The sequence below is a fragment of the Mauremys mutica genome, chromosome 15 (genome assembly GCF_020497125.1).
Source record: "Mauremys mutica isolate MM-2020 ecotype Southern chromosome 15, ASM2049712v1, whole genome shotgun sequence".
NCBI lineage: Eukaryota > Metazoa > Chordata > Testudines > Geoemydidae > Mauremys > Mauremys mutica.
Genome location: NC_059086.1, coordinates 28,011,927 through 28,039,242, shown reverse-complemented (window position 1 = coordinate 28,039,242; position 27,316 = coordinate 28,011,927). Strand labels below are relative to the sequence as shown.

Genomic DNA, 27,316 nt, shown 5'->3' with positions numbered 1-27,316 from the left:
GGCTCTGAAGGCAGTGCAGAAATAAGGGCAGCAATACCATGGCCCCCCTAAAATAACCTTGCCACCCCCCCCCGTGACTTCCTTTTGGGTCAGAACCCCCAGTTTGAGAAATGCTGGTCTCCCCTGTGAAATCTATATAGTACAGGGTAAAAGCACACAAAAGACAAGATTTCACAGTGGGAAACCAGATTTCATGGTCCATGACACATTTTTCATGGCCGAGAATTTGGTAGGGCCCTACTAATGAGCCAAGGGTCTCAGAATTGACAGGAAACGTCACACAAAACTTTTGTTAATGAACAACAGACAAGGTCTTAGACCATCCCCTAAACAGAGCCCCAAATTTCCCCTGGGGGTTGCATCCCCTACTGATGGCACTGATGGGAATAAGGGGAGAGAGCAGCACAGCTGATCATGTATTACGTAGGAAGCGGCCTGCTCTGCAGCAGCCTGTCACCTGGCCTCAGACTGCCTAGATCTGTTCCGGGCAATCCCTTTGTGGTGTTGGTCTGCAAAATTGTGTAGCTTTAGAGTCAGTCGTTGGATGGAACGTAGCTGGAGAAAGGTCCATGGGCTGTGTGGCCCAGGATTTATTATCCACACGGAGAACCATGGGGTCAGGTCCTGCCCTAACCCTTGTGAGAACAATGTGGGTGGTCGGGCCAATCAGAGTTCACCTCACACAGCCCATACAGAACATAGCAGTGTTTGGATTCTCTGTTCATTTGGGGCCCAGGCATATACTAAGAGGAAGAAAAACTGGACAGGACTGAGAAGCGGCGGGCTGGGATAGCAGGAAAGCTGTGGGTGGGGACTGAGGGATACAAACCGTCAGGGACAGTACTTGGTCTTGCTAGTGAAGGCAGGGGACTGAACTCAATGACCTTTCAAGGTCTCTTCCAGTTCTATGAAATAGATATATCTCCATACATAATATATATAAACAGAGCTGGAGCTAAGGGAGGAAGCCCAGGGCTGGGATAGCAGGAGGCTAAAGTCAGTGGAGGTGTTTGTCCCATGGTGGTGGTGTTTGTCCCCCCTGCACAGCTCAATTCCAGGGCCCCTACCAGTGACTTTGCATATATTGTGTGTGAGAGGGCGCAGGTGTGGGAAGATACGACTGGACAGCACATTGTTAATGGACCATTCAAATTTATGGCCCATTAACTAACACAATGGGCCACAGAAGAAATTTATTCCCACCAGGTGGGCCTCCTTAATGACATTTCAGCCAGAATATGGGTAATGGCTCCTGCTATGACTCATCAAAGCATGAAAGGGCATGTGACTTGCTCATGTGACCTGGACTCCAGACAAATTGCCCCAAGTGGCAGCATCCCAGCTGATTGCACTGCCAGGAATGAAGGAAGGGACCATCCCATCAGAACATGTATCCTGTAGAGAGACGTCTGCACTACTGCAGCCCATCACCTGGCCTCAGACCTCCTATTGCTGTGCTGTGCAATCCCTTTGTGGTGCTGATCTGCAAAAGTTTGCAACTCTAGCGTTAGTAGTTGGGAGGAACTTAGCTGGGGAAGGGCTGTGTGGCACTGGTTTTACTGCCCACCTCAGACGCAGGGGCTCAGGACCAGTTCTGGGTCTCATGGGAACACTGTTGATTGTGGGTCCTATGAGAATATACCTCACTGAGCACATACAGAGTGTAAAAATGTTTGGAGTCTCTGTTTATCTGAGGCCCAGGCCTAAAATAGGAAGTTGCTTTGATGTGGAAGAGAACAGGACTGGACAGGACTGGGGAGTTCAGGGCTGGGATACCAGGCAGGTAGTTGGTAGGGAGTGAGGGACACCAGCTGTGCCAGGGTAGCCCAGGACTTGGATAGTGGTGGTTACAGTTGGGGACTGAGGGGCACCAGCAGAGCAGTGAGCATGTAGAGAGCTCAGAATTGGGATAGCAGCTATTTTTCAGGTTAGAACTGAGATGTATCAACTAAGATTGCCAACTGTGATTGGATGTATTCCTGAAGGTTTCATTATATGACATAATCTTTAATAAAAGATTAATCTTGAATTCCTGGAGACTCCAGGCCAATCCTGGAGGGTTATAAACTTTAGTATCCACAGGCCTCTGTGGAGAAAATTTGCTCAGCCCCTGACTCAGGGCTTGTCTACACAGCCCCATAGTTCAGCCTACAGGGTTGTGATTTGCAGCGTGCACCCAAGTGCTGCTGTGTAACTTTCCTGTGTGGATGCTGCTGGTGTGCACTGAACAGTACCTAGTTCACACTAACACAGTCCTCTTCAGATAGGACGATGTTAATGTGAACTACGAACCTTTTAATTCACTCCCAGAGCATCCACATGGGTTGTCATAGTGCAGCACTTTGGTGTGCTTTGCTATTTACACCTCCATAAGCTGAACATTTTGGAACAGTGTAAAGATAGGCTGAGTGCCACCATCCCAGATGCAATAAATTCACTCTCTGTTGTTAAAGATATTAAATGTGAGCTGCAAACTCTGCAGTGTTTTTTTTATTTCTATAGTAAGGCAGTGGGGGATAGCTTAGTGGTTTGAGCAGTGGCCTGCTAAATCCACAGTTGTGAGTTCAATCTTTAAGAGGGCCATTTAGGGATGTAGGCAAAAATCTATCTGAGGATTAGTCCTTCTTTGAGCAGGGGGTTGGACTAGATGACCTCCTGAGGTCCCTTCCAACCCTGATATTCTATGATCCTGAAAGTAACTCAAGTCCATACAATGTATAGGGGAATCTTTCTATTTTGTTACCATGTGAAAGCACAGACACATTTACTAGGGGGTTAGCCAAGTACCTGATTCAAAGGCCTTCTTCTGAACTTCTGAAATAGGGAGGAGAAAAGAGTTAGACACAGAGACTGGAGCTGTGTGATGCACTGTGCCTCAAAATGACCGGGGTTAGTTGCAGACACCCCACAGTCACAATCCCAGCCCCAGTGAAGGAACGAGTAGCTTTGATAGGATTGGGGTTGGCAGTTAATGATAGGCACCAACACACAAGAACCCTGGGATTTACAAAGCATCTAACCTTGACAGAAGACTTGGGGCTGAATCCCGATACAGCTCTGACATTTTCAATGCTTCGGTTTCAGGGGAATTCCTTTTCTGTCTTATTAACAGTCCTATAAAGCTACCCACTTCAGGTGTAACTAGGGGATGGACATGCCTATGGTTGCTTGGAGCTCAAATCTGGGATCTGTCCTTAGCAACAAAGCATGGAAACATGAGACTGAATCTGGCTTCTTGCTCATCTCCACCTTCTGGGAAATGGCCCAGAAGAGCCTGCACTGCTGCAGTCAGCAATAGAAAGCAGCTGCCCCCTTCTGTTGCATCAGAGCAATGTGATTGCCATTGATTGTGATTGTGATTGTCCAAGCCAAGGTCACACCTGTCTGTCTATCCAGACATGAGAGCAGGCAACCCTGTGTCTGCTGCAGAGAGCTCACAGTGCTGCCATGGGACTGGGGTAACCAATGTGACTCAACTTTTGGCCTGAACTGTTCACTCAGCCCTGCCCTGCAGTATTGGTGCTTCTGTGTCTTCTCAGCACCGTTTGTAGCTGGGCGCCTCTGCACATGGGCACTAAGGGAAGGTGGATGAACTTACCAAGCTTCTCATGCAGGTCCTGGCACTCTGGGGAGAGAAGAAAAGGAGACCATGATGGGTTCAGCGAGCGTTGTTCCAAACACAGTGACATGGGGGCTAGTCCAAACTCTGGGTATATATACTCTGAGATTCCCAGTTTGGGCAGGCAGACAAGTGCTAGCTCTGAACGAGTTAGTGTGTTAAAAGCAGCAGGGTAGCCGGGGGTAACATGTGCAGTAGCTTGGGCTTGCCGCTCATATGCAAACCCACTCAGAACCCCTGGGTATGTATTTGGGCAGCTACCCTGAGCTGCTTCCTCTGCTACTGCCAGCCACATTGCTATTGTTAGTGCACTAGCTCAAGCAGAGTGAGTGTGAGCCTGGCTACCCAAGTTGGGAAGTTCACTCCCAGCTGCACTGTAGACGTGCCCAAAGAGCTAAGGGTCTCAGATTGACAGGATGTGTCAGACAAAACTGTTGTTAACGTACAACAGACATGGTCCCAGATCAGCCTCTAAAGAGAGCCCACATATTGCCCCAAGTGGCAGTGCCGCCAACTGCGGGGAACACCAGGAATGAAAGAAGGGAGCATCACAGCAGAACATGTGTCCTGTAGAGAGACGTCTTCACTGCTGCAGCCTGTCACCCGGCCTCAGACATCCTATTTCTGTGCCGGGCAATCCCTTTGTGGTGCTGATCTGCAAAAGTGTGTAACTCTAGGGTTAGTGGTTGGCAGCAGCTTAGCTGGGGAAGGGCTCTGTGGGGCTGTGTGGCACTGGTTATACTGCCCACCTCTAGACCCTGCGTCAGGACCAGTCCTGGGTCTCATGGGAACACTGTGGGTTGTGGGTCTTATCAGAATGTACCTCACTGAGCACATACAGAGTGTAGAAGGGTTTGGAGTCTCTGTTTATTTGAGGCTCAGGCCTAGAGTAGGAGGGTGGTCAGAGGGTGAGGAAGAGAACAGGACTGTACAGCACTGGGGAGTTCAGGGCTTGGATACCAGTTGGTAGGGAGTGAGGGACACCAGCTGTGCCAGGGTAGCCCAGGGCTTGGATAGTGGTGGTTATGGTTGGGGACTGAGAGCACCAGCAGAGCAGTGAGCATGTAGGGAGCTTAGAATTGGGGTAGCAGATATTTTGCAGGTTAGAACTGAGATGTATCAACTAAGATTGCCAACTGTGGTTGGATGTATTCCTGAAGGTTTCATTATATGACATAATCTTTAATAAAAGATTAATCTTGAATTCCTGGAGACTCCAGTCCAATCCTGGAGGGTTCACAATCCTAATAGCGACAGGACATGCAGCGGCTTTGGCAAGCTGCTCAAGTACAAACTCACTCAGAACCTCAGGTTATGTAATTGGATGGCTACCCTGAGCCACTGCCCCTGGTACGCCAGCCACACTGATGTTGTTAGTGCACTCTCTGAAGCTGAGCTAGCATGAGTCTGGGTATCTGCACTGGGATGGTTGCTCCCAGTTGTAGTGGAGATGTGCTTAATGAGTAGGGTCCTTTTGGTCTATTTCATGGTCATAGGATTTTTAAAAATGTAAATTTCTTGATTTCAGCGATTTTAATCTGAAATTTCACGGTGTTGTAATTGAAGAGGTCGTGACTCAAAAAGGAGTTATGGGGGGTCACAAGGTTATTGCAGGAGATGTGTGGTTCTGCTACCCGTACTTCTGTGCTGCTACTGGCAGAGGTGCTGCATTCAGAGCTGGGCAGCTGGAGCCCGGCGGCTGCTGGTCAGGAGCCCACCTCTGAAGGCAGAGCCACCGCCAGTAGTAGCGCAGAAGTAATGATGGCATGGAATGGTGTTTCTACCCTGACTTCTGTGCTGCTGCCTACAAAGCTGAGCCCTCAGTCAGCAGCCGCCACACTCTAGCCGCTGAGCTCTGTAGGCAGCAGCACAGAAGAGTGGCAATACTGCAGCCCCCCCTAAAATAACCTTGCCACTTTGCCTGCAACTCTCTTTTGTGTCAGGGCCCCCAATTTGAGAAATGCTGGTCTCCCCTATGAAATCTATATAGTACAGGGTAAAAGCACACATAAGACAAGATTTCATGGGGGAGACCAGATCTCACGGTCCGTCACATGTTTTTCATGGCCAAGATTTTGGTAGGGCCCTGCTAATGAGCCAAGTGTCTTGGAAATGACAGGAAATGTCATACAAAACTTTTGTTAATGAACAACAGAAAAGGTCTCAGACCATCCCCTAAACAAAGCCCCACATTTCCCCTGGGGGCAACATTCCCCACTTATGGCACTGACCTGGATGAAGGGAGGGAGTGTCATAGCTGAACATGTATCATGTAGAGAGAGGCCTGCACTGCTTCAGCCTGTCACCTGGCCTCAGACCTCCCATTTCTATTCTAGGCAATCCCTTTGGGGTGCTGATCTGCACAAGTGTGTAACTCTAGGGTCAGTGACTGGCAGGAGCTTAGCTGGGGAAAGGTACATGAGGCTGTGTGGCACTGGATTTACTAGAACCATGGGGTCAGGTCCCACCCTAGTGCTTGTGAGAATAATGTGGGTGATGGGGCTAATCAGAGTGCACCTCACACAGCCCATACAGAACATAGTAGGGTTTGGATTCTCACTTCATTGGGGGCTCGGGCATATACTAAGAGGAAGAAAAACTGGACAGGACTGAGGAGCTGAGGGCTGGGATAGCAGGGAAGCTGTGAGTGAGGACCAAGGGATACAGTTTGTCCTGAATCTGGTATTCTCAGATGTGACCCACTGAAACATGGTGAAACACCCCCATAATCCAAACCATTGGGCAGCATAGACCTAGCCTGAGTCCCATCATTCCATATGCTTTAAATTCATTCTTCATTCTTAAGGCTGAAATATGAGCTGCTAACTCCTCAGTGTTTGGCTATTTCCAGGGCAGGGGGAGATGATCATGAAGGTGACTAAGGTCCATACAGTGTGTGTGGTGTTTTTTCTATCTTATTATACCATGGAAGCACAGACACACATTTACTAGGGATTTAGCCAAGTACCTGCTTCCAAGGTCTTCTTCACAGTGTCTGAAATGGGAATAGAAAAGAGTTAGACCCAGAGACACACACTGGGTAGTGCAGTACACTCCTTAGTGACTGGGATTAGTCACAGACATCCCACAGTCACACTCCTAAACCTAGTGTAGGAGCCGGCAGTTTTGACAGGAGTGGGGCTGGCAGTCAGTGACATGCACCAACATGCTGGAGACCTGGAGAGTTTTTCAGTCCTTAGCACTTGTCTACATACACTCTTGAACCACTTTAACTAATTAGGTATCTAAACACACCTTGAGTTAAACTGGTGCAGGGCTGTGTGTAGAGCAGGTCTTGGGCTGGTGCAGCAGGGCTAGTAGAACAATGGATCGGAGTCAGTTACTCCACAGTGACCCCTCTGGCTAGTTTCAGAACAGCACTGATTGCTAGGGGAGCCCCATCCAGGCCTCCCCACCTGGAGGAATAGTGGCTGCCAGGGGGTATGGCAGAGGGCAAAGGAGATGAAAGAGGGGGATCCTCAGGGCTTTTCCAGGTTGTCCTTGTTGTGAGAATCCCAGTCACCGTGCTGGCGTGTTTTATACATTCTCTCCACCTTCCATCTGTATTTCCCTGCATGTGTGCGCTGTGCCCAGCAGAACAGGTCAGCACCACTCAGCACCATCACAGTGCAAACCAATATTTTTCTTAAATATAGAAAAGTTCACAGTGAAATAAATTAGACGTGTGGACGTCTAAAAAACCACTGCTGCTGTGTCTATTAGCACATTTTGAGAGAGGGAATGTCACAGATTCATAGAGTTGAAGACCAGACAAGGCCATTAGATCATCTACAGCTGTATATCACAGGTCAGAGAATCTCACCCAGTTCCCCTTGCACTGAGCCCAATAACTTGGGTTTGGCTACAGCAGCTTCCAGAAACGTGCCCGGTCCAGATGTGACACCATCAAGAGATGGAGAATGCACCACTGTCCTGGGAGCTTGTGCCAGTGGTTAATCATCCTCCCTGTGTTCTGTGCATTCAACAGTCACAGGGAAGAAAGCATCTCACAGAGCATCACTGATCTTGCCGTGTCATTTCCTTAATACAGAATACAGCCACTAAGCAATTGCCCAGGGTAAGGGCGGTACAATCTCCCTGCCACACCCACATGCAGGGACTCTCACAAGCACTGACCGTTGGGTTTCCACTGCAAAATACACATTTGCCAACCTATTCTCATCAGTGTGTGTGAGAATGTGGGGAGGCAGAGACCTCCTGGCTCTATCCCCTTCATTGCCCTGATAACATAAAGCAGTCGCAGAGCTCACACATCTCAACAGACAGAACTAGAGCAGGAGACCTACCAAGATTTAACAGAGCCTCTTCTTCAGAGTGTTTCTTCTGAGAGGCCTTTTGCTTTGCTGTGAGACAGAGAATCAGACATTGCAGTGAGACAGGGAAGGAAGGGGAAACACTGAGCAATACGCTAATACAGCTGAAGCTAGGCACCCCAGTGTGTTTGTTAGTCTGGTTTATTTCCTAAAACCAACACAAAGTAAAATATCTAAACAATAAGACACTCCCATGCCTCAGCCCAGTGCCCTCTAGGGCTGGGTTCTAAACATGCAAATAACACATTCCCATTACCTGCGTATCCAAGATATGCACAAGCTCCAGCAGCAATGAGAACCAGAGCGAACAATACCCAGAATGCAGCCAGCCAGGGAGAAACACGGGGGAAGATGTCACCTGGCAAACAGAGAGTGCAGTGTGTTAGGAGCAAGGTCCCATCCTGGAGCTAGAGAATGGGGTTTGCCACTGGGTTTGACACCTGAGTCGAGGCTCAGAGAGCCCCAGAAATAAATGGAAATGAGGGAAATGTCCCCTCCATACTCAAATGACAGACGCAAATGGAGCCATTGAAACCAGAGAAGCCAGCGCAGCATCAGTTCCAAGACCCAGGACTCTGCTCTGCCCCAATTCCTCTCACAGTTACAAGCCAACAGCCAGCGGCTCTGCATCCAGCCTGCCCATCCCTGCCTGCACCAGCTGGCTGTTCGGATGGTCACAGTCACACAGCTGCCAGTTTTCAGTCACCGCATCCAATCCAAATAAGTTCAGCAGAGAACAATTGTTCTCCAAGCTGGCCCCAGTGTGTTATGAGTTCATGGATTCACAGATGTTAAGGTCCGAAGGGGCCATCATGACCATACATGCTCCTCCTGTAAAACTCGGGCCAGAGACCCTTTCCCATGGATCTCTGCATCCATCCCAGAACTTCTGTTCCTGCTAGAGCGGATCTTAGAGAAAGAGATGCCCAGTTTGGATTGAAAGATTCCAAGGGATGAAAAATCCACCACATCCCAAGGTCAGCTGTTTGATTGTTTAACTCCCCACACTGTTAAAATCTGTACCTTATCTGGTTTCTAATCTGAATTTGTCTAGCTTCAATTCCTAAGTCAAGTGCAATTCCCAAGTGACCCAGACCCCCTACTCCTGTGGTGAACCCTTCTCCATGGAGGGACTCACCTGAGAGGTGAATGGCTGACTGTCGCTCGGGCTCCAGCAGGCCATTCCACACTATGCAGCCGATGTCTCCATTGTCTTCTTCTGTGACAGTGACGTGACTCACAACACTGTACAGGTCCTCCCTGTCCTGAGTCACATTGGTCACAATCTCCATCGACAGGTTCTGCCCGTTCTTTCCAACCCACCGGAGTTCAGGTTTGGGGAACCAGCCTGCAGATCTACAGGCCAGTCCGATCCCCTGACCCCGGTGGCCCAGCACATCAATGAACACTGGAGCCACAGCTGCAGGGAGAGACAGGGAGTGTGTGTATCAGAAATTCATGCCTTTGGTTGCACCACATGATTCCTCAGCTACCGCTGGATATAGGGTCTGTGACTGGAAAGCTCCATTCCCTTATGTGGAAAGTCACCCTGAGATCCCTCAACATGATGACTGGAGAAATTAAATAACACCGTCTCTGTGACACAGGGCTAGAAAGTCCTAGCAGACTAATTGACCCAGATTCAACCTTTAGAAACATATTAGTAGATAATAATTGTGTTTTTGTGTGTTTACATATATATTGTTAGAGGTTGACAATGTAACCTGCCTATCACTGTATCATGTTTATTCAGAGATCAAAAGGAGATGTTAAAACTCAGATGAATTATAAATGCACTAATAACATTGTCTTCATTTATCTTTGAAATATGTAGTAAACTACCTGTAAATGGCAGAAGATAGGCAGTTGCCTTATGTTAATCCATGAATCTAATTATGGGTGGTGCTTAGAAAACAGGAGGTTACTTCAAAGCCACTATTCTTCACCCAAGAACTGCATGCTGTGAAGAGGCTGCTAAAAAACTATAAAAGGAACACTTGGGCCCTGATCCTGTTCTCACAGATATGCTTAAGCTTCATCAGGGGAAGTCTGAGTTGCAAGACTGAGGTCTCCAGTCCAACTGGATCACCCTAATAATGGACATTGGACTGAAACCTATGGACTAATTCTGAAAGAACTCTTTGCAACTCTAAACCTCACCATGTCTACTATGAAACTGACCTAAAAATGTTATCCAAGTCTCCATCTATAATGATCTAGAATCATAGAATCATAGAATCTCAGGGTTGGAAGGGACCTCAGGAGGTCATCTAGTCCAACCCCCTGCTCAAAGCAGGACCAAACCCAACTAAATCATCCCTGCCAGGGCTTTGTCAAGCCTGACCTTAAAAACCTCTAAGGAAGGAGATTCCACCACCTCCCTAGGTAACCCATTCCTGTTCTTCACCACCCTACTAGTGAAAAAGTTTTTCCTAATATCCAACCTAAACCTCTCCCTCTGCAACTTGAGACCATTACTCCTTGTTCTGTCATCTTCTACCACTGAGAACAGTCTAACCTGTACTCTTTTATTTTTTATACATTTTAGTTTAGTTAATAAGAATTGGCTATAAGAGTGTCTTTGGGTAAGATCTGAAATATTTATTAACCTGGAGGGTAATGTGTCTGATCCTTTGGGATTGGTAGAGCTTTTTATATGATGAACAAGATTTTCAGTCATCCTCCTATTTGACTTGCCTGTCTGGGTGGGAGTTCAAGCCTGGATTGTTTTAAAGGAACCCTGTTTTTGGCTTCTGGGTAACCAGTAAGGTGTTGTGGAAGCTAGTTTGTTCCTGGCTTGGTGAATCTAAGTATAGAATAACTGCCAGTTTTGGGGATAGTCTTGCATTTCCTTAGAGCACTTTGCCCTGCAGGCTCACAGACAAATGTGCTGGGTGAAACTGCTACACAGAGATCGCTGCACCTGCTGCTGAAATGCAGCCACTTCTAGAGTGGAGACCAGCAGCTGTCAGGATCACTGCACTTCAGCACAGAGGAGGAAGTAAAGGATGGTGACCCAACCTACATCACTGCTCCTACTCCTCCTGCTCCTACCTTCTACATACTATCCCCTCTGGCGTCCTTCTCTCAGCCTAGGAATGGTGTCCAAGGGTCAAGCCATCATATTTGGATTTCTCTCTCCCTGTGCTGCACACAACCACCCTTTCCTCATTTAAATCTCTCCCTAAAAGCACACGTCTCCTGTCGAGCCTTTGCACTAGGAGCCACCAAAGATGGGAGATTATTTAAAATAACCTCAATGCTCTGTATTATCATAGGCAGGCCCCTCATCTGGGGCTTGATGTTTCTGAACTGTATTGTCTGGGGCTACGTTACTCAGTGAGCTAAATGGGTAGAGACCATCCCTTCTGCTGGCCTTGTGCAGCACTGAACACGGGGTCAGTGCCCAGGGAATAACAAACAATATCCCAGCTCTAGGACACTACAGGGGGAGTTTCACGGAGGCCAAATGTACTTGTGACCTCACCTGGGATTTGGGCAGAACATGGGGGTAAAGGTCCCACACCCTCAAACAGCACCACAATGAGCATGAGAGCTGATGACTGTAGCTTCATGTCTCACTGAAAAGAGGTCATTTAATGCAGCACCACAGTGGGGTCAGCGCTGAGTGTGAGGGAAGAGCACCCCCTACTGAGTCCTGCACACCACTCCCTGCAGCACAGGACCCTACTGCCATGCTGGGCTAAGTCTGGGGGCATCTGCCCCCAGGGTACAGGAGGCTCTGGCTGCCCAGACACAGTACCCCTTAGTGCTATATCTCACCTGCGACCCGTAGCTCAGTGGTGGCTTCCTGGCTCCATGCTGGGTTCCTCACAAAGCAATGGTATGTCCCAGCATCTGCCAGTTGGAGCCCTTTCAGCTTCAGGGAGACATTCCCACTGCTGAACTCCTGCAGGAACAGCTCCGTCCGGGTCTGGTAACCCTCCCCTGGCAGGTCCTGGGAACCCTCATCCGAATACTTGTGAACTGTGATAAATACTGTTCCAATTTTCCTCCACAGCACGTCCATGCTGCGCAGCCGGGCCGGGGGAGAGAGCTGGCAGGGTAACACCACATCCTGGCCAACTACCCCCACCATGGGGTGCGGGGAGCCAGCCAGGGAGAACTTCTCTGAAATAGAAAACCCCAGGAGCAGAGTGAGTGAGCAGAAAGAGGAGAGGGTGTCGCTGAGCTAGGGCCCAGCTGGTAAAGACACAGTGAGTGTGAGAAGGGGGTGTCACTGAACTAAACAAAATTCCCTATTGGGAATTGCTCATAGCAAAAGATTCCTCAAGCTGAGCCATGTGTAGCTCAATTAAGTTACTCTCAGTGTGGACACAGGGCAATGCAGCCAGACCACAGCTGGCACAAGCTAGTCCTCTAATCCTGTCCTACAATCCCCTGGAAACTCCTCGAAAGGTGCCTGTCTTGCAACCTGCCTTTACTCTATTGGCAAGGGATGGCCCCAGCTAGACGCCACCTGCTAGGTCATAGTGCCCTGCACAGCCCCATGACACCCAGTTACGAGCTCTTTCCACTGGGAGCAACTTCTCTGATGAACCAGTTTGAGATCCACGTAGCCCCACAATGGCTGCTGAGAGGCCACCTCAGAGGGCTTCTGCCTGGCCTGAGGGTATCGGGTCTTTGATGGACCTTTGGGCTGCTGCATCTCTCTTCCATGGATTCAATACCTCAAAAGAAACTGGCTCAGATGAGGAGTCACCGTTCTGGTGATCGGTGACTGGAGGAAATTAAATGTTTGAAGGTGATTTATGAATCTAGAATAGCTGTGTCTGAAGGGTCTCCATGGTCCTTTGTCCCACCATGGGGCATGTAGAGCAATTACTGCTGAGCTGCAGCACCTGACACTCGCCGTGTGGCTACTGGTGGGGAGGAATGAGGGACAGATTTTTAAAGCCAACAAGGAGATTTTCATACCAGTGTTGCCAGAATTTGAGCTACTAAGTGTTTTTCATAAAGCCCCAGCTCCTGAAGAAATGTGATTCTGTGAGAATCTCTGTTTTCATGTTTAAAAAAAGCAGTTTCTAGCTCTAATAGTTGCAGAGAAAAGCTTGAAAATATGACCTGAGTGTGACCAAATACTCACAAAGAAGGGAAATAAGAAGACCCCAAAAGGTGGTATTGTTTTGGTTTTTAAATCTCATGATTTTTGTTAGCCAATCTCCCCGTTTTTGAGGCCTGGTTCATGGTGTTTGAAGGCTTGGGGTTGGTGACACTGCAGCTCCCCTTCATCCCAATGGGAACTGGGCACCCCCATCCCTCAGGCAGCTGGGAAGATCTCAGCCTTGCAGGCCATGAGAATCCAGGTCCCCAGTGGGGCAGGTCTGTCAGTATGGTGCCTTTGGGTCCCATGGCAAGACAGGAAGGGATCAGTGTTGGGGGCTCTGGTAGCCTCTCTCAGGGGTAGCAGGAGCTGGGTGACTTGCTGCATGATCCGACAAGCCTGCCACCCAAAGCTAGGATACGCCCTGGTCACCCTAACATCATCCCCTCCCCACAGCCTTTTACTGTGACCCCTTTTACTGTGCAGAACTGAGGAGGTCCTGGGGGGCGGGAGTGTACTTGGGCCTCATATCCTCCTACTCCAGCCCTGCAGGAGGCAGTGTACTTGGGGGACAGGGAGGAAAATAATTGGGATTCAAACATTGTTACCAGAGAGAGAACATGGAGCCAGGAGGAGGATCCCCAGGCTGCACACACAGAGCTTCCACCGCATCGCCATGGGGACATGCCAGGCAGGGACCTGTAAAGAGAGAGCAGGGATGGTTAACACTCCCCAGACTGTGTGAGGGCTCGGCAGTGCAGGGAACATGCCCCATCCATCGTCTGACTGATACACTCTGCTCCCAGCCAGAGCATCTTCCCAGGGACAGGAGAGGATTTCACCTCACCCATGATGCCCTGTCACCTGCCAGGCCTGGCACTAGGAATTTCCACCCCTTGGCAGTGCCATGTGTCCACCGCCATTTCTTCCCCAATCAGTTCTCTGACCATCCATTGGTGCAGGTGCTCCCTAATACCAGTTCAGGTGAAGCCTGCAGCAGAGCAGGGCCACTTCCGAGGTAACCCCACTGGTCTCCACATTGATGTTGCTCCTACAGAAGGGGTCTGGCTCTGTGCCTGCCACCACCTTGAACAACACAGCAGACCCAGGGCTCTCCACAGCTAACTGCATTGGGCCCTACAGTGTGAGCTAAAGAGTCAGGCTGTGCAGATGGGGCAGTGACAGACAGAAGGGACCCGTCTCACACCCTGGCCAGCGGTTGCATCTGGGCATTTTTCTACAGAGTCAGCTTGGCCAGAAGTCACCCACCTCTGTAAGTGACACTGCCAAGTGATATAGACAGGGCTCTCAGTGGCTGTCACAGATATCAGGGGTTGCTGTCAAATGCCTGCTCCACAACCCCTGATATCTACAGGAGACCATCACATCAGTAGATTTTATAGCAAGATACACAGGGGAGACAGAAGGGGCCATCTGAGCTCCACTCAGAGTCCCAGACATCCTGCCTTCAGTTCTTTGGCCTATGTACACAGTGGATGGACAGAATAGGCTCTTCTGGCCTTAACTTCTGTGAATCTATTTCTGTTTCAATTCCAGCTCTCTCCAAGCCTATCCATCATGCATGAGGTGCTTTGAAAACTGAATTGAAATTTTAAGCTGTCACTCTAAATGCTGTGGGGGTTTTCCTGGTCGTGCTTGCAGACTACAGGCTTTATAGGGAAGTGTGTGTGTAAAGACAGCGGCCTAGAGCAAGATGGGGTAACCTAGGCCTCTCTGCCTTAGGGAGCAGCCTGCTTTGTCTCTCTCTGTTTTGTGTCCTTGTATGTTATTGTTCTGGATTCTAAGCAATCAAGCCATGTAACGTGGCAACCTTCCAGACAGAGGATTTATGTTTATATCACTCTGCGGGGAAGCTGTCCTTTCTGAGCCCATCCAAGGTCACTTGGGAATGACATGAATTGCTAGAGGGCAAGATTAAGGTCGAGACACTGTAGGCCTGTGCCTGGGAGCCCAGAAAACGCTTGTCTTGCATTAAAAAAAAACATATGTTTCCTGGTTTCATGTGTGAGAAGAAAAGCTCAGAATTGTGCCCTGGAATTAATGGTCCTAGCAACACCTGCCTGAGTCTGCAGAGAGTTGGGGGCCAGAACTCTGAGAGGGGAACTGCCTCATGCAGCTCAGCAGGAGGTTTACTGCCAGCCCCACTGCTCTGCGGGCCCTGCCAACCCCACCCAGCAAGGACTGTGTGTGTGAAAGCGCGGAAGAGTCCTGGGGACCTAGTCCCCCGCCAAGTACCACTGTAATCATCTTGGGGTTCATTAAACAACAAACCAGTGAATGAGGAAGGAATAAAATGTTTTATTAAAAACAAAATAGACAATGTCTGTGGAGAACTGCTGGGCACAGCAACACTGTTCTCCACCCAGCTACCAGGCATGGTTCAAAATTCCTGTGTTCATAATATGGGCTTTTATGAGAGAGTGTCTCTAAATTAGTCTTGCACAAACATATCTCTACATCTTTCCTCCTAAAAAAAACACATTGTTTTACATACCCATATGAAAACAACTAACAATTATCTAATAACACAGACATTAAATTCTCCACCAGTCTAGTAAATTTCCATAATCCCAACATGTTAACCATCTAGAGAGGAGAGGTTACCAGCACATCACTCTGGAGTGAGTCTTTACCACTCATTTTCCTCAAATACCCCTTCTCCAGGCAGGTTAGCAAGTCTCTGAGTCTTTCAGGATGTTTAATCTCCCTCTCTGATCTTCTCAGAATCAGCCCTTCATTACTGTCTGAGTTATTCTCTTCTTGCTTGCCAGTTTCTCCTTTGCCCATTGAAGATAAATGATCAGTCAATTGGGAAATGCCAGAGTCCACATGTACTGTCAATATTTTGGAGCTTTCTGGGATTACTCTTAGATCCCTTCTGTTACACCAAAATGTGTCCCCTTGGTCTCTGTGGTTTTAAACCTTGGATGCAGCTGTTCTTTAATGGCAATCCTTTGGCCCAATGCATTAGAGATGTGATTCCTAAAGCACACTCTATCACCTGGGTTAAGAAATGGGAGATCATGGGCCCTTTTCTCAAAATAATATTTCTGCTTCCACTTCTCATTTTCTTTTTTCTTCTGTATAGTTTAATTATTATGAGATTTTAGCAAGTTATCAGCGATTGGTAAATTAGATCTGATCCTTCTTCCCATTAACAGTTGAACTGGAGAAGAGCCACTCTCCAGAGCTCTACTGTGGTAAACCAAAAAAAAAACTTTATGAAAATCATCCCCACCATTGAAAATCATTTTCATATGGTTCCTTACCATTTACATAGACCTTTCCACATGTCCATTCAATTCGGGGTCATTTAGTTTTGATGTTTTGTGATGAAAATCCCAATCTATGGAAAATTGCTCAAAATCTGCATTGGAAAACTGCAGCTCATTATCAACTAAAGACTTCATCAGGAATTTCATGTCTGCAAAAGATTCCCTTCATGCCAGCTATCACTGATTTAGTGTGCAAATTTCTGGATACAGAGAATAATAATTTGTGACTATTAAATAATCCTTTGATTGCCAGGGAAATAAATCAGTGCCGACCTTCTCGTAAGGTCTTTGTGGAACTGGGTGAGGTCTCAGTGGCTCTGCCTCTTGACATGGCTTCTATTTCAAACATTATTAATGTTTTGATTGATCTACTGTCAATATCACACTTCTTGTGCTCATTGTTTGCACTTCTCAATTCCTAAATGACCCTCATGGATCTTCTGTAGCATTTCTTTCTGGAGGCTCATTGGTATTACAGACTTCTTGCCCTTGAATATCACCCTATCTATCACAGTAAGTTCATGTCTGCAGTTCCAGTAGTCTCTCATTCTTGAACAGCAAATGCTTATTTCTCCAGGACACCCTTTAATTATCACTTCTTTGAGGATCACCAATAATTCATCTCTCTCCATTTCATCTCTTATTAGTTGCAGTTTCCTGTTGACTACCGGAATTGACTTTACAGTCAGATAAACATAAGCTTGCAAGTATATTTCTAAAGGCTTCTCTGGTTTTGCAGTGAGGGCCCTGGAAAGTGCATCTGCAGGGAACATATATTTAGCAGGCGAGTAGATCACAACCAAATCTATACTTTCACAGCTTTATCATCATTCTTTGAATCCTTAAGATACAGACATTTAATGGTTTGCCAAATAATGCCCTAGAGTCTCATAGTCCATTTCAACATCTGCTGTCTGGCCATAAATACATTGATTGAATCTCTCACAGGCAAACAATATTTCTAAAAGCTCTTTCTCAATCTGTGCATATCTAGTTTCTGCCCCAGTCAGTGATTTGGGTGCATATGCCACTGGTTGCCAACAGTACACATGCTACTGCAAACTAACGGCACCTAACCCAGACTGTGAAGCATCTGTTGACATTTTTAATAGGTCTGCCTGGGGCATAAAACTGCAACACTAACTCTTGTATGAGTTGTTTCAAACTTTCCCTCGATTCTGCCTGTTCTGCACTCCAGTACCATTCTTTTTTATTTTCTAGGAGTTCCTCAAAGCTGCTGCTTTTGTAGGTAGATTAGTTGTGAATTTTCCAAGATAATTAACCATTCCCAGGTACCACTGGACATCTTTCTTTGATTGTGGACATCACATCATTTCAATGGCTGAAACCTTCCTCTCATCAAGTTTTACACCTTCATTGGAAACAGTTTCTCCAACAAAAGTCAGTTTTGTAGCCCCATAAAACATATTTATCCCTATTTAGTTTCCAGTTTGCAGCTATAATGGCATCCAAGCCTTCCCAAAGTTGGGCCCAGTGATGAGCTGGAGCTGGTTTCCACCGGTTCACGCAAATCGGTTGTTAAATGTAGAAGCCAGTTTAGAACTGGTTGTTAAGGGGGTGGGCAAACTATGTGGCCCATGGGACTGTCCTGTCTGGCCCGCCTGAGCTTCTGGCTGGGGAGGATCCCCCGGCCCCTCCCCTGCCTTCCCCTCTCTCGCAGAGCCTCAGCGTGCCTCATGCCGCTTTGAGCAGCATGGTAAGGGGTGGGGCTGCGAGCCATGCGACATCCTTACACACTGTCCTGAGCAGCATGGTAAGGGGGCTGGCCCAGGATTGGGAGGAGGGGTTGGATAAGGGGCAGGGAGTGGTTGGAGGGGGAGGAGGTTCTGGGGGGGCGGTCAGGGGACAGGGAACAGGAGGGTTGGGTAGGCGTGGGAGTTCCAGGGGTCTGTTGGGGTGGTGGTGGATGGGCTCAGGGCAGTCAAGGGACAGGGAGTGGGGCTAGTTGGGTAGGGAGTGGGGTCCTGGGGGGCAGTTAGGGGTGGGGGGTCTTGGGAGGGGGTGGTCATGGGACAAGGAGTGGGGGGGTTGATGGGTTGTGGATTCTGAGGGGGGCAGTTGGGGGCAGGATGTGGGTTTGGATCGGATGGGGGGGCAGGCACATGGGGTTTGTACTCACTGGGCGGTTCCCTACCAGGTCTTCGGTGGTGGGTCCTTCACTTTCTCTGGGTCTTTGGTGGCACTAAAGGACCCACCACCGAAGTGCCACCAAAAACCCGGAGCGAGTGAAGAAACCCCCCTCCTCCCTCACCGCCGAAGTGCCGCCGAGGACCCAGATTTTGGGAGCTCATCACTGGTTGGGCCCCAGATGATGATGTCATTCATTGAGCTGTTGACACTGTTAATATGGTCATAGATCATATTATGGCTTTATGGTACACTTCTGGTGCTAATGCTGAAGGGTAAGCATAAGAATCTGTGTCTTCCAGATGGGGTATTAACTGTGATAAAGTTGAGCTTTCTTCAGTGGATTTTAGCTGCCAAAATCCCGAGGATGCATCCAATTTACTGAAATATTGTGCATTCACAAATTGAGCCATAAGTTCTTCTCTGGTGGGCAGTTTGAAATGTTCTCTTTGTATAACCTTAGTGAGATCTCTCTGACCTAAGCATATGCCTAGCTGGTCATTATTTTTCTCCACAATGACTAGGGAGCTCACGCATTCTGTTAGCTCCTCAATTTTTGTATTACTTGCATTACTTCCACCCATGCGAGTTCAGCCTTCAGTCTGTCACGGAGTGCAAACAGTACCGTTGTACATGGATGGACAACTGGAGGGACCTGCTTGTTTATCTGAATTGTATGTTCACCCTGCAAGCAACCCAACCCTTGGAACAGACCACGATATTCCCAAACAATTGCCTCATAGCCAGGTTCAGTACGATCTTGTAGTCAGAGCACCCACTTTATTAGACTGAGTTTTTCACAGGCAGCTAGGCCTAAAATTGGTGTCACCTCCTTTGGCATGACAATGAACGGGAGCCGTATGTACTGGTTGATAGTTGATGCTAGCAATGCACCTCTCTTTCACTGGTATAAATTTTTCAAGAATTCTTGTTGGTCCCAGTTTTGGTCTTATTTTTCAGTCTCATAATCTTGTTCAGACAGAATATTAACCTGAGCTCCTGTGTCCAGTTTGAGCGGAATAACTGTTTCATTCACTTTCATAGGCAGTATCCAGTCCCTGTCATCAGATTTGCTTGATCCCAGCATATCTCCTCAACCAGCGTGTCTTCAACTGAATGCTCCTGATTTTTCTGTATTTGGCATCTGCGGCATTTTGCTGCATTCTTTTGTACTTAGTATGTGGATAACCCCTTGTGATGAATTCAGCTCTTTGGCTTGTGCTTTCATAATTTCTGCTGCCCTGCAGATCTGGAGAGGTTTTTCTAAATGTAAGGGGACTGTTGTCCCCTTACTAAAACTTGGGGGTGGGGGGGTTGGTTGCTAGCTCCCAGTACCAAGAGAAAGGGGACGGGTTGATGGGAAATCAGAACCCCAAGATGACAGTCTCCAGGAAAAATGTGGAGAGGCCAACACTCCAGGTCAGCCTGATTGACAGGACAGGCAGGCTAATCAGGGAGTCAGGAGGCCAGGGGCTCTCATCCTCCATGTGAGCTGGAATTGCCTGGATCAGAAAGAGTGAGGCCAAGCTAAGGAGAGAGCAGGGGCCCAAGCTGAGAGGGATCAGAGCTGTGCCAGCCAGAGGGGCCAGAAAAGCAGCCCAGGGGGCTGGAGGCAGAGCAGCAGCGTCAGTGCTGAGTTAGAGTGGAGCTGGAGCAGTCTAGAGCCAGGTGTTGTGAGCAACTGAGGCCAGCCAAAGGGGGACCCTGGGCAAAGGGCGCAGTGCAGAAAGACACCCCCAGCCAAGGGTCCTTGCAGGCCAGGCTGAGAGGGGGATCTTAACCCGACGGGGGGGCTGACGGTGGGAAGAAGGGTCCCACCACCCAAAGCCCGGAGGTGTGTGGCCACCACCAGAGCAAGTGTCCAACCCACAGCATCCCTGCAGCACAGCCAGGTCCTGAGAAGGAGGCCTGGGACCTACAAAGAACAAAGTGAACTGCCCTGACATTCCAGAGACACTGTTTGTGATGTTCTCTGCCACAGAGCAGGGTGATGTGTTTTCCTTTAAGCATTCCCAGCCTAGTCAGGGTTACGAGGACTCTGCCAGACAGAAGAGTGGAAGGGGAGTCCTCAAGGGCGCGGGGGGGAGGTCTCTGGGTAAAGGAAGTGGGAGTGAGGACTCAGATCCTTTCACTAGCTCACTTCACAGGGGTAGTGCAGAAGCCAGGAAAGTTCCCCACAACAGCGGGACCATTCCCCCGCTTACATAAAGTTAAAACTCCTTCACAGAGCAGTCTCTCTCTCTTAATACATTGACTTCCATGCCACAAATGAGTCTATCTCTGACCAGAGACTCTGTCAACTCACCAGAGTCACAGGTTTTACTGAATCTCTTTAATCTTGTGACATATTTTTCTATTGCGTCATCAGTGTTTTGCATGCATGTAAACAATTGGTGACTCTAAAAGGCCTCATTTTCCTTTTGGCATGCAATGTTCCTCAAATTAAGTCAGTATTTGACTTAACTTCATGCTTTCACCTTCTTTAAACTTAAAAGTGTTATGAATATCCAATGCTCCTTTCCCAAAAACGTGCAAAAACACTGATTTCACATTGTTATTTTTCTCCTCTGTCTCTGTGACTGCTAAATACAACTCATATCTCTGCTGGAATTTCTTCCAGTTCTCTGCAACATTGTCTGACAATCGCAAACTAGATGCAGGTTGCAACACATCCATTTTTGGCTTTCTTCCCTTCTTAAGCTACTCAGGCTACTATTGTACTCATACAACATATATAAAAGCTTTTGTTTCTTCTCTCTTTGCTGCTCCACCTTCTCCGCTTGCTTCTGCTTTCAGTTTCAAATACAGGAGTTAACCTCAAAATGACTGCTGTACTCTCTTTGTCACTCAGCACTTCTGACACCATGGAGTGATCTTGAGGACCATTAATCAACAACCCAGTGAATGAGAAAGGAATAAATCTTTTATTAAAAACAAACTAGAGAGCATCTGTGGTGAACTGCTGTGCACAGCTACACTGTGTTCTGCACCCCGGCTTCCAGGGGCTGGCTCAAAATTCCTATATTCATATTGCCACCCCTTATGAGGGAGCCTCTCAAAATTATACTCTTGCAAAAATATATTACTACAACCAACACAACCTGCTGAGGAAAGTGGTGTGCGAGGGGGGAGAAATTCTTGTTAATGCCCCAAGCTTTCTGGGGGCAGAGGGGGCCCATGTGCTGACCTGTCTCTCTAGGATGGGAAGGGGGGACCCAGCCACTGCCACTCCAGTGGATAGGGGGCAGGTCTATGGAAGCCTCATGTCAGGGAGAGCCTAGGGCCCTGCATTGCCTGAATCCAGCCCCACCCTCTGCAGAGCTCATAGCCCCTGCTGGCCAGGAAGGAGGGATTGGAGTCTGGAGCCCATCTAAGTGCTCTCTGTTGTCATTGCATCTCCAGCCCAGCCCCAGAGCAAAGGGCGAGCGTAGCTTTCTGGGTCATTTTATTACCTATTTGCCCTTGTGCAAGGGGGGGCTGTGAGAGCCAAAGAACACCCGGCACTGGGGATTCAGGGAGGCTGGTGACACTGGGGATTTTTTTTCTGACAAAAAATTTGTTTTCATTCAAAAGTTTTCCTGAAATCAATATTCTGATACAATGATTAAAAATGGTTTAAAAAAAGAATGGAAATTCAATTAAAATCAAATGCAATCATAATGATTTTTTTTACGTTCAGTTCTTAGTCTTTTTCTCCATAAATTTCAAGCATTTAATTCCAGTCTAAGGGAATCAAAATGAACTTTTGAATGAAATAAGTTTTTTCGGTGAAACTATTCATAAATTTTTGAAAGCCACTTTTCATTAAAAATGTTATTGATGAAAATTCTTCACTAACTCTAATCACCAGCTTCTTTACAGGGCTCTTGTTCAGCCTAATAACAGAGGGTAAAACGTTGAAAAAGCACCTAAGTCCCATTGGCTTTCAATAGGAGTTAAGGGCCAGATCCACAAAGGGACATAGACAAATTAACGGCTAACTTCTCTGAGACCACCTACCGGTTCATACCCTTCTCTAAAGACAGCCAGGGGTGGGTGAGAGAGACAGAGACTAGGGGCATGTGGCCAGAGAATCCTAGAGTGTGAGGTTGAAGCCCTCACCTGGGATTTGGAAGAACTGAGTTTCATTCCCCATTTCTGATTTGGGGCAGGGATTTGACCCCAGGTCTTTCCAATCCCGGGTGAGTCTCCTAGTAACAAGTGTTCAATAGGCTCCATGGCAGAGGTAGGCTCCAAGGAGGGATTTTGAGGAGAGGAAGGTGGTGGCTCTGTGAATATTGGCTGCGAGCAGTTCCTGTGTGTGGTGGGCAGCGTGGAAGAAGCACAGAGGTGCTCAAGGGGACATTCAAGGCTGTCATTGTTGGCAGTGTGAGCTGATGGCTTGATGCACTACTAGGTCTGACAGTTAACACGTTATCTAACACCACACATCCCTCCAGCACAGACCAGGCCCCTGCATTCAACATCCTGTGCTGGGTTAACACATGTTCTAACACAACTAATGTCCCATGGAGACAAGGCTTGAAAGGGTCTGAGCCCAGCTAGACTCAGCTACATCTGCTTGCCAGACTGAGGCTCTTTGGGGCAGGGATGGTCTCTCATGGTCTGTATGTGCAGCAGCCAGCACAATGGGGCCCTGATCTCAGTCAGGGTCTATGTATCACCTGGCATGGCATAATGGAGGCCAAACCTTGGCTGGGGTCTGTGCAGCATCTGGCACAATGGGGGCCAAGGTCTCAGCTGGGGCCTCTAGGTGCTACGGTAATGCATGTAATAATAATAACCAGGGAGGCACCTTCCATTTAGATCTCTGAGCCAAATAATGCCTCTTCCCTTCCCTCCTCCCCTCCCCCCATGCTTCTGGCCTGGCGCCCCTTCCACCAGGAGCATTGGCAGGGCAGGGCTGTGCGGCCCTTTTGAAAAGGCACCAAATCACCCGTGCGCCCATCAAACCCTCCAGGGAAAGGCCACAAGGAACCCCAAATGGTCACACCCTTCAGTGAGTGGATAACAGGCTGAGCACACACATACCATCAGGGTTTGTCCAGCACTGATGGGAGATGGGAACAGGCCATGGCAGGGGGGATGTGATCCAGGGGCAGGAGTGTGAGCAGCCCTGAGAGCGAAGGATAAGGGGTAATAATGGGGAGGGACCTACCTTAAGGATTCAGCGTGTTCCAGGAGATGCCATGAAGTTAGCCCGGGGTCCCAGCCTCTGGGGCAGACAAGGAAATGGATCGCAGAGCTGTTTGTGAACTCTGACTGGGGGATTGGAAAGTGAAAGCACCAGGGCACCTGTTACACATTAACCTGTGTATCGCAGCAGAGGTATTATCTGGCCAGGACCCAGAACAAGTGTTCGATTACCTGAGCAGACATGGTGAGCAGCGAGGAGTTCATACAGCGATGAGCCACCTCTGCATTGCTTGGCAGGGGCGGCCCTAGACTAGCTCCCAGCAACTGGCACCCTATGCGAACCATGCAATCGGCGCCCCAAGCGCAGATCTAGTCCGAGGTTTTTGGTAAACTGGGAAACATTTTGCTCCTTTTTTTCCTTTTAATGCATCTTAAAGTGTTTTGTTTTATTTTATTTTTTTTTAAAAACAGGCTTAATAATTCAGTTTGTCTGTCCGTCCTTCTGTCCAACCAATGTTTCTGAGATCGGATAAAATAGAGACACAAAATTTTCAGAATAGATTTGTACAACAGATGATATTTCAGTCCAATTTCAAATAAAATGCATTAAAATGTTAATTGTAATTTTTATTATTACAAATCCAAAATCATCCTTTACGCTATCCTGCTTTAACTGCCATTACCACCATATCCAATATAGAAAGAAATAAGAAAACTCTTCAATGAACTTTAACCTGTATTTACAAAACACTCCGAATAAAACACACTCTGTGCTCTTAAAACATGACTTTACTTGCTTTAAGCTTTGAAAATTCAGTCACTAGTTCTTTTAGATCCAGTTTTCCAGCTAGTTCATGCTCTATTGATACTGTGGCAAGTCCGACAAGTCTCTCTTGCACCATTGTTGAATGCAGATATGTTTTTTATCAACTTTAACTTTGAGAAGCTAGGTTCTCCATTAACTTCGGAACCTGTCAAACTTAAAAAAAAATGTATAGAGCTATAAAAATGTTTGGGAAACTGTCTGTGAGTTTATTTTCACAAACAAACTTCATTACTTCTTCAGTAATGGAATATTTCTTAAGTCATCTTGAAAAAGCCCAAAGCTCACTACACAAATCTGTAGCATCAAATATCTTTTGAATTTTCATGAGTCAATGCTGACTCCAGTTTTATACAAAATTCTCTTATCTGTTTTGCTGTTTTCTTTTGCAAGCTGTGGATATCATATAGAAAGCCAAATACTCTAGCTGCTGCTCTGTTGAAATCTTTCCTCAACTGAGTGAATAGCAGCATCAAGAACTGCAAAGTAGAAATTCACTTTGAACCTTTGTTTTTGGGTTCTGAATGAGTGTGTCATGTCCTTCTTACGAAAAGTGCTGTTTCTTTTGCCGAATGTGAACTGACTCTGGTTCAAATTCTGTCGAAAAGTTTATATCTTCAGCAAGCTCGAGAGAATCTACCAGTGTTCTTTTGAACCCTTCATCACTTCTGAATTCCTCCAAATATTTTTAGTTTGCTGCAGTTTTTGAATAGCAGAATGTATGTTCAAATTCTTTTCCTGAAGCTGCTTACTAGTGAGGTTAATCTCAAATTTGAACTCGGAAAGCCATTTGCAAGAATTTCTGCATCTGAATGTGCCATATTTCCAGATGATCCAGTAAAGGTAGTATCATCGGAAATTTCAATTAGGGTATCGGAGATGTTTTCTGAGTTCATAGTGAAGAGGCTTCAAAGCATCAGTGAGACTCTCCCATTTTATCTGACTAAGTGGTTTCACAGTTAGAGAATTCACATGGCGAGTCAGAACCTCCCAATGGCGTGTTGAGCCTGAGAAAAACACATAAACACATTGTACCAGGTCAAAGAAACTGTTTGCCTCTGTCAGGGTTCCCTCTCCACTCTAAATGCTAGGGTACAGATGTGGGGACCCGCATGAAAGACCCCCTAAGCTTATTTTTACTAGCTTAAGTTAAAAACTTCCCCAAGGCTCAAATTCTTCCTTGCCCTTGGACGGTATGCTGCCAATCACCAAGTGAGTTAGACAAAGATTCAGGAAAAGGACCACTTGGAGTTCCTGTTTCACCAAAATATCCCCCCAAGTCCCTTCACTCCTTTCCTGGGGAGGCTTGAGAGTAACCAGTGTGAGTATAGAGCAGACCCTTTGGTTTTTAGGACACTAAAAACCCAATCAGATTCTTAAAAGCAGAACTTTATTATAAAGAAAAAAGTAAAAGCAGCACCTCTGTAAAATCAGGATGGAACGTAACTGTACAGGGTAATAAGATTTAAAATACAGAGGATTCCCCTCAAGGCAAAACTTCAAAGTTACAAAAAAACAGGGATAAACCTCCCAGTTAGCATAGGGAAAACTTGCAAGCTAAAACAAAAGATAATCTAACACATTTCCTTGCTATTACTTACTATTTCTGTAATGTTAGTTATATCATTTTGATAGGCACTGGATTACTTGCTTGGTCTCTTTCTTTGTCGCAGAGAGAACACACACAGAGTATCTTCTTTCCCCATTGGTCCTTCTGGTCAGGTGCCAACCAGGTTATCTGAGCTTCTTAACCCTTTACAGGTAAAGGAGGGATTTTGTGCTACCCTTAGCTATATGTTTATGACACACACCCTGTCATAACTAGAAAAGGAAGGGTAACAACCCTTCTATATACAATACTATAAAATCCCTGCTGGCCAGAGGCATCAAAATCCTTTTACCTATAAAAGGTTAAGCAGCTCAGGTAACCTGGCTGACACCTGACCCAAAGTACCAATAAGGGGACAAGATACTTTCAAATCTGGTGTGAGGGGGAGGTTTTTATTTGTGCTTTTTGTTTTGATGTTGTTTGCTCTTGGGACTAAGAGGGACCGGACATCAACCCATGTTCTCCATATCTTTTTGCAGAAGTCTCTCATATTTCAAACTTGTAAGTAACAGCCAGGCAAGGTGTGTTAGTTTTATCTTTGTTTTCTCAACTTGTAAATGTTCCTTTTGCTAGAGGGTTTACCTTTGTTTGCTGTAACTTTGAACCTAAGGCTAGAGGGGGTTCCTCTGGGCTCTATGAATCTGATTACCCTGTAAAGTTATTTTCCATCCTGATTTTACAGAGATGATTTTTACCTTTTCTGTTAATAAAATTCTTCTTTTAAAAACCTGATTGATTTTTTCATTGTTTTAAAATCCAAGGGTTTGGATCTGTGCTCACCAGGACTAAATGCTGAGGGGCTTCTCAAGCCTTTCCAGGGAAAGGGGTATAAAGACTTGGGGGGATATTTTGGGAGAAGAGGAACTGCAAGTGGTCCTTCCCCTGTTTCTTGTTAAAGCACTTGGTGGTGGCAAAGGAGTACCACATTTTACCCTAAGTTGGTAGAAATAAGCTTAGGGGGCTTCATGTGGGTCCCCACATCTGTACCCTAGAGTTCAGAGTGGGGAAGGAACCCTGACACCCCCAAATCACAGTCGGTGCTGGACAGCCTGCTCCACACGGTCTGTGATTATTCCTAGAGCTCTAAGAGAAAACAGAATTGATAAGACACATGCACCTCTATATATACTACTGATTATATAAAAACTAACAATATTTTCCACATTTCAAGAATGATTTTAACCAGTTGATTCTGGGAAACTTTCATGGAAGAATGCATCAGCCACTTTGTTAGAAGCTCCTGAAATGTGTTTTATTTCAAAATCAAGATCTTGGAGAGCCAAACT

General features: G+C 47.0%; 1 protein-coding gene across 1 annotated transcript in view; it reads right to left on the bottom strand.

Moving 5' to 3' along the window:
* LOC123350604 (butyrophilin subfamily 3 member A2-like) overlaps positions 1 to 13,869 on the bottom strand; it is a 70,412-nt gene extending 56,543 nt beyond the window's left edge. Inside the window, exons 1-8 of the mRNA XM_044989256.1 lie at positions 13,866 to 13,869; positions 11,737 to 12,084; positions 9,092 to 9,373; positions 8,210 to 8,311; positions 7,927 to 7,983; positions 6,588 to 6,614; positions 3,599 to 3,625; positions 2,788 to 2,814 (exon numbers count right to left, since the gene is read on the bottom strand). Of these exons, the coding sequence (XP_044845191.1) occupies positions 2,788 to 2,814; positions 3,599 to 3,625; positions 6,588 to 6,614; positions 7,927 to 7,983; positions 8,210 to 8,311; positions 9,092 to 9,373; positions 11,737 to 12,084; positions 13,866 to 13,869 (874 nt within the window). The remainder of the gene's footprint in view (positions 1 to 2,787; positions 2,815 to 3,598; positions 3,626 to 6,587; positions 6,615 to 7,926; positions 7,984 to 8,209; positions 8,312 to 9,091; positions 9,374 to 11,736; positions 12,085 to 13,865) is intronic.
* Between the last annotated feature and the right edge of the window lie 13,447 nt (positions 13,870 to 27,316).